Below are 13,183 nucleotides of genomic sequence, written 5' to 3' on the forward strand. Positions count from 1 at the left end.
AGAAAACAAGTAAGAGGATAGGAGCCTACCACAGAGGGCCTCTGAAAGACTCTACGTCTCAGTGTATCAAAGCAGATGCTGAGACTCATAACCAATCCTTTGGCAGAGTGCAGGGAATCATATGAAAGAAGGCAGAGTTAGTATAACCTAGAGGGGACAGGAGCCCCACAAGGTCCAAATATATCAGGGCACAGGGGTCTTCTATGAGACTGTTTCTCTAACCAAGGACCATGCGTGGATATAACCTATAACCCCTGCTCAGACATAGCCCTTGGTAGCTCAGTATCCAAATGGGTTCCCTAGTAAGGGGGACAAGAATTATTTCTGACATGAATTCAATGACTGGCTCATTGAGCTTTCCTTCCCCCACCCCGAAGGAGGAGCACCCTTGCTAGGCCACAGATAAGGACATTGCAGCCAGTCCTGAAGACACCTGATAAGCTAGGGTCAGATGGAAGGGAAGGAGGACCTCCTCTATCAGTGGACTCGGAAGGGGGCAGGGAGGAGGTGAGGAAGGGAGGGGGGGAAGAGTGAGGGGGATACGGCTGGGATACAAGTGAATGACCTGTGATTAAAATAAAAAATAAATATTTCATTGTAAGGTTAGCTACTCATCAAAAAATATATTTTTTAAAAAAAGATTCTCCTTTCACATGTCTTATCTACAACTCCACAGTGCAGGTGCAAACTGCCTCAAATTCAACATCATTTTCTCTTATGACGCCGCTGCACACATGACTTAAGGTGGTGTGTCAGGAGCCTTGCAGGTTTGGCTGCTGCTCACTCTGAGGAAGCAACCTAACACCCAGAAGAAAGGATGTCATCATGATATGCCTAAGAAATAAAAAGATGATACCCTTTTGCCACTTACTGCCCAAGAACAGGAATTGGGTGTATAGATTTGAGAACATTCACTGATTAAGAGAACATCTTAAGCAGTGTAAGCCAAAACTGGTATTCTAAAAAGAACTTCTAAAATGGCATATTAAAAATAGTAATGGGAAGAGGGACTGCCTCTGACATAATCTGATTGGCCTGCTCTTTGATCACCTCCCCCTGAGGGGGGAGCAACCTTACCAGGCCATGGTAGAGGACAATGCAGCCAATTTTGATGAGAACTGATACACTAAGATCAGAAAGGAGAGGAGAACCTCCCCTATCAGTGGACTTGGGGAGTGGCATGCATGCAGAAAGGGGAGGGAGAGTGGGATCGGGAGGGGAGGAGGGAGGGGCTTATGGGGGGATACAAAATGAATAAAGTGTAATTAATAAAAAATTTAAAAAAAATTCTCCATTATCTTCCTGGTTTCCTTCTTCAGAGATGTAAAGTTTCCATTGAGGGGCCTTTTACCACCTCTGTTAGGTTTATTCCTAGATTGTGTTGGGGCACTGTGAACAATGTTTGCATGGTCTTTTCCTCAGTGTGCTTATTATTGGTATATAGAATGGCTGGGTTTTGTAAGTGGATTTTGTATACTACCACTTTGATGACAGTGATAGTTATTTCTCAAATTTTTCTTGTAGAATTTTAAGGAATGTGCCATGCAAATAGGGCTAATTTGAATTCTTTTTCTATTTGGATCCTTTTAATTCCTTCTTGTACCTAACTGCTCTAGGTGAGCCTTCAAGCAGTATGTTCTAAGGAGCAGGAGCAGTGGACAGCCCTGTCTCTTTCCTGATTTTAATAAGATAGCTTCAAGTTGTTCCCCGCTTAGGAATGATGTGAATACTTATTACATATAGCCTTTATGCTGAGGTGCGCTCTCTCCAGCCCTATTCTTTCTAGGACTTTTTATCGTGAAACACATGGAATTTTATAAAATGATTTTAAAAATATCTTGGAAAATGTTTAGCATACTTAGCAAGGAAGGCAGTGAAATTCAAACTACTTTGAGATTTTATCTGACCCCAGTCAGAATGGCTAAGATCAAGAAGACAACTGGCAGTAAGTTCTGGAAAGATGTGAGAAAAGGAACCCTTGTCCACTCTTGGTGGGAATACAAACTAGTACAGCCACTATAAAAATCCATATGGAGAATTCTCAAAAAACTAAAAACACGCATATCATATGACAGAATTATACCACGCCTTGGCATATACCTGAAGAACTCAAAATCCTACTACAGAGATAAGTGTTTGACTGTGTTTATTGCCGCCGTGTTCACAATGCGCAGGAAATAGAAGCAGCCTGGATCTCTGCCTACAGAGGGATAATGAAAACGTAGCACAGATACACAATAGAATTATTTTCAGATGCAAAAAAATATATAATCATCAAACTTGCAGAAAAATGGATAGAACTAGGAAATTCTATACTGAAAGAAGTGACACAGAGGCAGAAAGACAAACACTATGTGGTCCCTCTGATTTGTGGATACTACCTCCAGATCTGTAGATTGGAATATGGAACCGGAGCTAACCACAGAAGCCAGGAAAGTAGAAAGGGAACATGGGGAGAAGAGGGTTGGAGAAGGAACTCCAGGGAGGCTAATAATAGAACACAGTGTTTGAAGGCAGAAAAGGGGAAAAAATCAGAGGGGACATGACTGAATGTAGGGGAGGAAGGGTAAGCAGGGAAGAAAGATAAATAACAGGATGTTTGAAAAGGCCACAGGAAAACATTTTTATTTAAAATTATAGACAGATGATGTCAGGGCTTCTGTTGTTTTTTAATTAATTGATTGATGAATTAACTAATTAATTAATGACCTTGCAGGTTTTGCTCATATCGTATGGACTTCCAGTTTTGCATTTAAATGGGATTTCTGAGTGTGTGAATGGGTATCTCTCTGCACCTATATCTGTTTCTTGTGCTTTTTCTTGGTTCTTTTCCTTCTGTTTTTTGTTTTGTCCTATGCCAATTTTTTTTGTTCTGTTTTATCTTGTTATATTTTATTATTATCCCTTAGATGCCTATTTGTTTTTTAACAAGGGACAGAAACAGTGTGGATCCAGGTGGGGTGGGAGATGAAGAAGAACTGGGAGAAGCAGAGGAAAGGAAACTGTAGTCCGGATATATTATATGGGGAAAAAAATCTATTTTCAATAAAAGGAAAAAAGTTATGCTATTTTCATAATATATGAAACATATATAAATACAAAGTTTATGTATTTTAAATATTATGTTTAATATTAAAATTTCAAATATTTAAAATATATTAAAACTTTAATACAATACTTAAATTTTAAACTATTCTTAAACTGCAGTGCTGTGATAAGCCTAAAATAAAATATAGTCACAGCATGATCTTAACTATGTATGCATAGAATGGAAAAAGAATAGCACATACACTGTGATTTCTACTGTTCATTGTCACCTTGACAGGATCTAGAATCTCCTGGAGATGGGTCTTCATTCTGGCCTGAACGGGGTTATCTTGATTATATTAATCGATGAGAGAAGACCCACCTCCACTGTTAGCAGGACCATTCCCTAGAGCCCCTGGACCATATAAAGCAGAGTGAGCTAAGCATAAAAATGTGCTTAACTGTCTCTTTGCATCTGTCTTTTCTTTGGTCGTCCTTTTGTTTTTCTTTCTGTCCTTTTATGTTATAAAAAGTTTCTATTGTAAGTAACAAATAAAATAAAATTCCCAAAACTTTAGGGATAGAGAAAAAAAACTCACTAATGGAGCAAATGCTACATTACATGTTTTTACATCCATTCTCTTACAGGAGAGCCATGCAGTGCTATCTGTTGTGGGTCTTTCCTGGGAATTTATACTGTTCATTCTCCTGTTGGCGAGAAACGACTGTAAAGAGGCAATGATAAGAATCTAGTCTTCCCTGTTCTTTTCCAGCACACGACGGTTTTGCCCTTTATCTTAATCGAGATGAGGACATCCCACCATCAATATCCCAGCAGGAGCAGCGGGCTCGCCGCCATATGCACCTTCTCCATGGGCTATATATTATGGTAAGGACCAAGCCTGCTGACACTCATACTGTATTAGATTCTGCTAACTTTGGGCACATCTGCATTATGGACATAATCACTAACAGACTCACACTGCGCGCCTCATTTAGTCCAAGACCTGGGCTTTGTCTTGTTTCCCCAGATGCTTATATTTTTAGAAATATATGCCAAACCCCACACAGCAGGAATTTGTCGAACAATCCCATGTAAGCAGGCGCCTTCCAAGGCTACGTTTTTCAACTTGTTTTCAAACTAAATATTTTTCTTGGACACTAGTTTTATAGCTTAAAGGCTTTTTCTTTTGCCTGGGATTTTGTTTTTGTTGTTGCTTTTGTTGGGGGAGTGGAGGTTGCAACAAACACAAGTGAAAGCAAATGAACCTCTGTGAGTGAAAAATGTACATTTTTTTATTGATCTGCTTAAAACCTACTTCAAAATTATTATCCTAAGTAGGATGTATTTAACTGATTTGTTTTTGAATATTGGGGTACATACAGCATGAGACATCTCCATGTGATCTCTTGGGCACTCTGATGTCCCAACCATGGTGACAAATTTGTCTGATAAGAATTTTTGCCTAATAAGTTTATTTCCTATTAACCTCACCCTTTATCATGTTTCAACACTTTGATGTAATTGTTTATCTTAATATAGATAATTTTTCATTTCCCTGTGTAATTCCAAGTCCCCTTTGATATATTAACAGAGCAAGGTGATTCCTCCTGTGAGCATTTCTGCTTCTTGGAACTCTCTTGTCCTCAGTTGTGGGTCACTGGCCCCTATTTCAGGCGGGAGCACTGGCTAGCATTGTTTCAAACACTGCACAACTAACACTTTTTTAATTTATTTTTTATTAATTATACTTTATTTACTTTGTATTCCAGCTATAGCCCCTCCCAAACCCACTCTCCCTTTTTCTTCTCCTCCCACGTCCCTCCCCCAGTCCAATGGTAGGGGAGGTCCTCCTTCCCTTCCATCTGATCCTAGTCTATCAGGTCTCATCAGGACTGGCTGCATTGTCTTCCTCTGTGGCCTGGTAAGGTGCACCCCCCTCAGGGGGAGGTGATCAAAGAGCCAGCCACTGAGTTCATGTCAGAGACAGTCCCTGTTCCCTTTACTAGGGAACTCACTTGGACACTGAGCTGCCATGGGCTGCATCTGAGCAGGGCTTCTAGATTATCTCCACGCACGGTCCTTGGTTGGAGAATCAGTCTCAGAAAAGATCCCTGTGCCCAGATTTTTTATTTCTGTCCTTGTGGAGCTCCTGTCCCCTGCAGGTCTTTCTATATCCCCCTTCTTTCATAAAATTGCCTGCACTCTGATCAAAGTTTGGCTATGAATCTCAGCCTCTAACTCTTATCCTGCTCAAGCCCTGAGCTCTTTGGGAGACTCAGGCTCCAGGGAGCATTTTGCTTCAGCCAGCTTAAAGTTCGCTAAGAGGGGAGTCAGCACAGGACTTCGCACACTTTGCATAAACAATAATGCAATATCCAAGACCTGCGAAGAAAGGAACAGGAAATCCTAATATGTGGCTGGATATAAGTGATATTCAGAGACTAGGTTTCGGAATAAGCAGGAAATAAAGTTCACCCTTTCTGGCTTCAGACATACCAGCTAGTGAAAGATTATTCATGGGGACTTGGGATGTTTGTTTTCCTAATCACTTACTTTCTGTTTTTTGAGGTTTTTTGTTTTGTTTTTTGTTTTTTGTTTTTTTTTTTCCTGCCCAGAATCTTAAATATTGACTTTCTCTGATAGAAAAAGTCCAAGAGATTTGTCTTGCTAGTGAAATGTAAATAAATAATGTTGTATCTTGGAAATGAATTTATATGTGTTTTAAGTATGAACTTGATATTTAAAGGCTCTTCGCTTCAGAAGAAGCAACTAAAGCAACTATGAAAGATGCACAGTCATTCAGGGATGCTCTCTGGAGCTGCCATTGGCCTTAAAAGCCGGCACTCTTCCCCAAAAAGCTCATCACTGCAGTTTGTTGGCTCATGTGAGATACAGGGACGTTCTCTCTGGGAGCTGTGATATATTTCTGAGAATTTAGTCATGTGCTAGTAAATGATCTTGCAGAGCTGGAGGTTTCAGGAACCATGTTCTTTCCAGTGACTTTTCTTCCTCAGTGTATGCAATCAGCCTGCGTTCCAAAGAGACACATGGGAAATACCACACAGTCCTCATTATAGACCCCCAAGATCCCTCGTTAAAATGAAGCATTACTCGTGCTCTCTGTGCCAAGTGAAGCTTGCCAGCCCCGTGGACTCCCTCAGCAAACCAATACTTGTTTAGACATGTACTTGCATTAACCAGCGAATTCCCTCAGATTTGTTCTGAGAGAGCTTTCAAAGTAGACTTTTTTCTTTGGTGTTCTGCCCTAGGCATTCATAGCTCTGCCAAAAGCTAAACAATGCCCTTCGAGTCATGTCAAAGTATATAAATACCAGGGTTTAATTGTTGTCATAAAGGTACTGGCTTTTTCTCCCTTACAGACTGTCTCGAGGCCCTACATACCAGTGACACACCAGTGAAAGATTCAGGAAATGAAATCTTCTGATAGCATACCAGTGTTGTAACTGAACATTCCAGAACCTCATGCCAAGATGGGAGAAACCATTCCCCTTATCCTGTGCTAATTATAAAACAAACGGGTTTTCTCTACAGTGCTGAGGACAGGGAGTTGACTGTACTTCAGGGCTGCTGGCCAGGCTGTCTGGCTGCTCCTGTTAGACTCTACCTTTCCAATCTCCTATGACTCCTTTCTCCATTTTGTCTGCTCTCCTCCTAGGTTTAGATAGGGTTGTTGAGAAGGTGAGAGGAAGCAACACTTTCACTCACTGTCACCTCTGAGCTTGTGCATCCCTCAGCTCCATCTGGGTCTTCTCCAAGCTCAGCATCCTCTAGATTCCTTAGAAGCATGTCTGCCTGCTACCGAATTTCTCTCTTACTTGCTCAAATGTTTGAGAGACAATTATTCTCATGTCCATTTCTGAGGAACTCTTCCCTCTTTTCTCATACACCTCCCCTCTACCATCACCCCCTCTTCATTTGTCTGTATTCTTTAGTGAGATGCTAAGCATACAGAAGAGGGCTGTTGGCCTGCAGCAGACCACTGATTATCATGGATCATGCTATTATACCTTAGAGACAAACAGCATGCTACATGTTTTTCAAGTGCCCTTTTACTTCCTTCAGATAACTCTACAAGGTAGGTATTTCTTACCAATTTCACAGAGAAGGAATGAAAGCTCACAGAGAATGTATAGCTTTCCTAATACTAACCTATTACGAACATGATAGGGTGAGCCCACACACCTGGTTTGGAGTTCACACCATTAAGTATGCCCTTGCTGTCTCCTCCTGTGTGAAGCGTAGTTCTATGGATGAATTTATTGTGTGTGTTTTTGCTTTTCTGTGTGTTTTGAAGAAAACATAAAGTGTGGTCAAGTATAGGGATTAAGACCCTTTCCTGGGGTGCAACCCAGATCCCGTGCTTCACCTTTTTAGAATCCCCTTCCTTTTTGAAACTACGGAAGAGAATGGTACGAACCCACAGGGCCTGTGGGTGTCTGGTGCTTCTGAGCAGGGCCCAGAGGGCAAGGCCTCCATCACAGTAAAAAACTTTCCCGTTCACTGCAGTCAGTTCTCAGAAGCTCCTGCAAACAGCAATAAAAGCTTCTAATGCGTTCCTCCTGGTGGTTTGAGAATTTCAGTTAGGATTTTAAATTCGTTCCCTTTCTGTGATTCATTTCCCTCATTCACACAGTCTTCACTTTAGAAATCAAAAAACAACTCTAAAGGACATGAAAATAGTCTTTTTATCATCTCACAGTCCTGATGGTTTAAGACAGATTCCATATTCCAAATCTCATTATCCCAAATGTGTTCATTAAACAACTTCCCAACATAAAAAGAAAGTTAAATCAGAATTCAGTGTGAATTCTCTTTTATCATCCAATCTCAGATCTGAATTCTATGTCCCACTAAAATCGCCTCAGCCACAGAATCCCGGATTCTTATTGGCACCTTTCTATATTTTCTCAAGCTCTTACTGAAAACACATTTCTCTTTACATGCACTATCTTCAGACATACAGAAAAAAATTGACAAGAAAACTAAAGTGTACTGTAAGACATGATATTCTTAGACATGAGAAAAAAATCAGAAAGAAAATGGAATTTTTTTAAATTTTTTATTAATTACACTTTATTCATTTTGTATCCCCCCATAAGCCCCTCCCTCCTCCCCTCCCGATCCCACCCTCCCTCCCCTTTCTGCATGCATGCCCCTCCCCAAGTCCACTGATAGGGGAGGTTCTCCTCTTCTTTCTGATCTTAGTCTATCAGTTCTCATCAAAAGTGGCTGCATTGTCCTCTACTGTGGCCTGGTAAGGCTGCTCCCCCCTCAGGGGGAAGTGATCAACGAGCAGGCCAATCAGATTATGTCAGAGGCAGTCCCTCTTCCCATTACTATGTAAACCACTTGGACACTGAACTGCCATGGGCTACACCTGTGCAGGGGTTCCAGGTCATCTCCACGAATAGTCCTTGGTTGGAGTATGATTTTCTGGGAAGTTCCCTATGTTCAAATTATCTTGTTCTGTTGCTCTCCTTGTGGAGTTCCTGTCCCCTCCAGCTCTTACTATTTCCCACTTCTTACATAAAATTCCATTCACTCTGCCCATCAGTTGGCCATCAGGCTCAGCATCTGCTTTGACAGTCTATACTGCAGAAGCTTTCAGAGGCCCCCTGTGGTAGGTTTCAAGGTTGTTTCCTGTTTTCTTCTGGCTTTCAGAGGCCCTCTGTAGCAGGTTCCGAGGTTGTTTCCTATTTTCTTTTTCTTCTGATGTCCATCCTCTTTGCCTTTCAGGATGGGGATTGAACATTTTAGTTAGGGTCCTCTCTTTTGCTTAGTTTGTTTAGATGTACAGATTTTAGTGGGTTTATTCTATGTTGTATGTTTATATGAGTGAGTATATTAAATCACATTAAAGTTCCATTCAAGGGGATGCTTCTTCACCAGTTAAACAAAAATGAACAACTGGTAGTTGTTCTGGTCAAAGAACCAGATGTAGCTATGCATTGTTCCCTGCTTGACCTGAACCTTTTATTCCACCATAACAGCCTTTCATGTTGACGTTTATGTTTTTCATAGTACTTGAGATTTTTTTTTTCTCTGATTTTCTGGTACTGCAGTACTGGGCCCAGGCTGAAAGTGAGATAGCTCTCCTGGGCTAGTAGATAGGGTAGCCAAGGACTGTGCTTCTCTCCCCACTATCAAAGCTGCCCCAGGCTTCACCATGACCATCTCCCCAACTCTCTGCTCCCAGCCTAGCTGGGGATGGGAAAGTATGGTTACTAACTGAGTTTGAGTTCTGTGGAGCCTCCTGAGAAGGAAGCACCTTCACACACTCACTAAAGGCAAGTGTGAGAGAATCTCTGGAAAACGCTGGGGCTGAGGCTGGAGTGCCATCTAGGGAGCTTTTCTTGTGTCTCACATCTGAGCCGGGAGGGCCATGGCAAGTGAGGGGAGGGGCGGCCGTGGGAGAGCATGCTGGTTTTCCATTTGTGTTCTGAGGATGAGTAAGCTGCATGGGAACCTGTGTAGCAGAGAAGTCTACAACTCTTGGAAATGGTGTTCTGTCATAGTCAGAGGTCAAAGGAACCAGCCATGCCTCCCTGTGGTCCTCAGTGCCCCATCAGGAAAGAGAGATGAAGTTAGGCAGTTTCCGTGAGACCAGAGAAATGGCAGTCTGGGAAAAAGACTCAGTGGGTAAGAAAGGGGGCTTGCTTTGTAACTGTGAGGACTGGAGTTCCACACATGTGAAATGCTATGCATAGGCCTGAGATGTCTCTAACCCCAGTATTGAGAGGCAGAACCAGGCAGATCCTGAGAGCTTGCTGGCCAGCCAGCCTCTCCAAAATGAAGAGCTTCTGGTTCAGTGGGAGACCTTATCTCAAGGAAATAAGGTAGAAATCGATAGAAGACAGCAGACAAACTGCTCTAGCCTTCACATGTACATGTGAGTGTGCATACATGCCCACATACACACACTCGTGCACCACACACATATACAATGCACACATGCAGTAAACAAAGAAACTGGCATATGTTGGCCACAGTATCACCAGAGCTCCGAGCAGTGGCCATCATTGGTCTTTTCATTCTCTGTGTGCTGAGTCACTGAGGAGCAGGAGCCCAGTGCCCTTCTACATTTCTATATTCTTTAGAGGTTAGACTTAGCTTAGGGGTGAGTGTAAAAACATTTTGGATCCTCTGTATAGCTCCCTTCTTCCTAAGATCTTGGAAAAAGTTCCTGATCCTCTTTTCGCCTCGTGTTTGCCTCTTATAAAGTGAGAATGAACGTCTGCCTCTGAGTTGTGAAGACTAATGAATGTATAGGGACCTCAGGAAAGTCTTTCATTCTCTTGATAAAAAATAAACAAAACAAAACCCTGCATATCTGCAGTCTCCTTCTCTTCCCCAAACTTTTTTATTTTCATTCTGTGCCCTGTTCTCCTCAGGGGTCTTGATCCTCCTTCATGGTGATTGTCTCTCGGCAGCCTGTTAAGAATGTTGAAAGTGTTTTTGGCTTTTTGTTTTGTTTTGTTTTTGTTTTTTCTGAAATGTTCCTATGGTTCACGTATTAAGTTATTTCCAGAGCTCAGCTCTCTCCTGAGAGTTGAGAATGTCATTGCTTTCCCATTATTCCAATCTGCTCGTTTTTCACAAGCACTTTGCTAGAAAAGCATTGTTCTCTTGTATTCTAGCAAGATGCCTCTGTGGACAACTGAGGACTTCATGGCTGAGAATTTGCCCCAGGTCCCTCAGAGTGATCACTGGGGCATAGGTTGGGTGAGTTTCTTGGCTCTGCACCTGGACAAAAAAATAAAATAAAATAAAATAAAATAAAATAAAATAAAATAAGGTCTGAATATAATATCCACCTCAATTCTGAGTAGTTATTGAGTTTTATCCTCTCCCACCCAGAAGGGCTGGTTCTCAGTCATGCTAGGAGTCCCTGGAGATCAGAAATCACAGGGATCACTGTTAACCCTGCCAGGTAACTTTGTATGTGAGCCTTCCCTAGCACTCAGCCTCCCCGTAGTCGTACTGCAAGCACTGCGGTTTACCCTGGGATTTTGGAGTCACTGGGTTGCTGCTGCTGGTTCTGTGATGCTGCTTGCATCTCTGCCCACCCCTCCACTTCACTCTCCTTATGCCTTTCACGTTTTTTTTTTTTTCAGGACAAAGAAAAGGACCTAGCTAGTTGCAGTCTAACACTCATTTTCTCCTCCCCAGTAGTCAGTCCCCCAAACCCAAGCTCAGCCATGCCTCCACCCCAGCTCCTCCATAATCTTCCATTGATTACCACCTCATTCCTCTGTAGCATCAGTCTCCCTCCTGGATGCTTCCTGGCAGTATCTCTACCCTCTTCTTGCCTTACAGATATTGCTCTGGTAGGAACTGGGTATCCAACTATTGCCCATTGCCTTGCTTGCAGCTAAGCTGCTCTAACGACTTCCCTACACTGTATTTCTTCTCATACACATGCTGATGAGACAGGACGCTGCACCGTTCGGGAGAATGACAGCCTGAGCTGTGCTTCTGACACATGACTTGGGACAGTCATGTCTGTCTCAGTCTCCTCATCTGTGGACTAGATGATTAAGAGCAACCACATCATGATACTATTGTGATCACTATAATAACGTTAACATTTAGCTCTGCATGTGCCCAGAGTATGTATTGTTAATATTAACCCACCCCAGTGTGGCTTAAGTTTTCATTAGCAAAACCTTCACCGATGTCAGCAATGGCTTCTGTTTCATTGAAGTCACAACTCAGGACTACTTCAGTTCTCCTGCACATGCCTCCCACCACACGGACGCTGATGGTCCCTCTCCATTTCTTTACTGGCTCTTCCCATCTACACAAAACTCCATGTTGGAGTTCTTCAGAGCCCAGTGCTTGTTCCTCATCCATTCTTCCTAAGGGAGCATGTCTCTTCTTCGATTGCAATGTCTCCTTCTCAGATCAGACACTCTCCTAAACTGATACCATATCTACTTATTGAGCAATTGCGAAACCAGCTCAGGCTATACCTAAATTCCCTATCCCTTCCACAAACTTACACACACACACATACACACACACACCTTAGCATCATTACCATGCAGCATTCATGCCAGAGACACATTGTACATCCTGAAGTCCTCTCTCTGGTGTCAACCACAGGCCACCAGTTCCTCATACTTGTTCTTCTGAGGCATCTTCAGAACCTCCATGCTTTGCTCTGCCTCCATGATTAATACTATGATGCAAGCTCCAGAGATGTCTCCTGAACAATCTCATAAAACTATCACCCCTCTCATTCCCCTGTCTGTCCACACCCGCTCTTTAAAAATGCCAAGTGTGTGGGTTTCTCTTTGCCTCTATGGATCAAGTCCAGTTCCTTGAGACTTTAGACTACCCTTCGTCAGCTGGACCTGCTTACTCTGTGGCCTTCTTCTGCTCTTTCTCCTCCTTCTCTTCTTCCTCATTCTCTTCCTCCTCCTCCTTTCCGTTTCCTCCTGCTTCTCCTCCCCCTCATCTTTCCCTTTTGTTTGGTCATCCAGAGCCACAGTGTACTGCCTACATACAGCCACTCTGCCAAGCACAGTGAGAGCCTCAGCTTGGACGCTTTCTCTTTCTCCATACTTCCACCCAGTTCTCTTCTCCCAGACTAGGGTTCCCACCATTGTGACTACACACCCTGCTCATCTATCAGCCCCAGCCTTGGTGTCTTGTTTTCAGGGGAACTTCTCTCATGCACCTAATTTGGCTGAGCTTCTCTGTGGGGCATTATAATCTCTTATTTATTTCCATCAGAGAATTTTAAAACTAGCTAGAGTCATGAAATTTGGATTTTTATTTCAATACTTGTTCTCAAAATCCCCTTCAAGGCTGTACCTGAAGTCCTAAAGAAGACAGGGAGCCACCTTATCTACAGCTTCTAAGTGTTAATAATCTTTAGACATGACAACAGTCACAATGGTATAGAAAATATTCTTACATTAGCCTAAGAAGTGAAATTATGATGTATGTGCATTTTACATGAAAGAACAGTATGGAAAGTGAATGTGTGTGTGTGTGTGTGTGTGTGTGTGTGTGTGTGTGTGTGTACTGTCATATACTTTGCCCAGCAAAAACCCCATACAGTGTCTACAATAGCCCTGCTACCCATTCTCTAAGATTGAATTTCAGCTTTTTTGGCTCTTTTTC

General features: G+C 42.4%; 1 protein-coding gene across 2 annotated transcripts in view; it reads left to right on the plus strand.

The window, feature by feature from the left end:
• The window catches only part of Aig1 (androgen induced 1), a 259,955-nt gene that overhangs the window by 211,391 nt on the left and 35,381 nt on the right, over window positions 1-13,183 (plus strand). For both annotated transcript variants that reach the window (XM_055627715.1, XM_055627716.1), the window contains one exon: window positions 3,801-3,916. In XM_055627715.1, the coding sequence (XP_055483690.1) occupies window positions 3,801-3,916 (116 nt within the window). The remainder of the gene's footprint in view (window positions 1-3,800; window positions 3,917-13,183) is intronic.

The sequence above is a fragment of the Psammomys obesus genome, unplaced genomic scaffold (genome assembly GCF_907164565.1).
Source record: "Psammomys obesus unplaced genomic scaffold, mPsaObe1.curated_primary_1811, whole genome shotgun sequence".
Classification (NCBI taxonomy): Eukaryota; Metazoa; Chordata; class Mammalia; order Rodentia; family Muridae; genus Psammomys; species Psammomys obesus.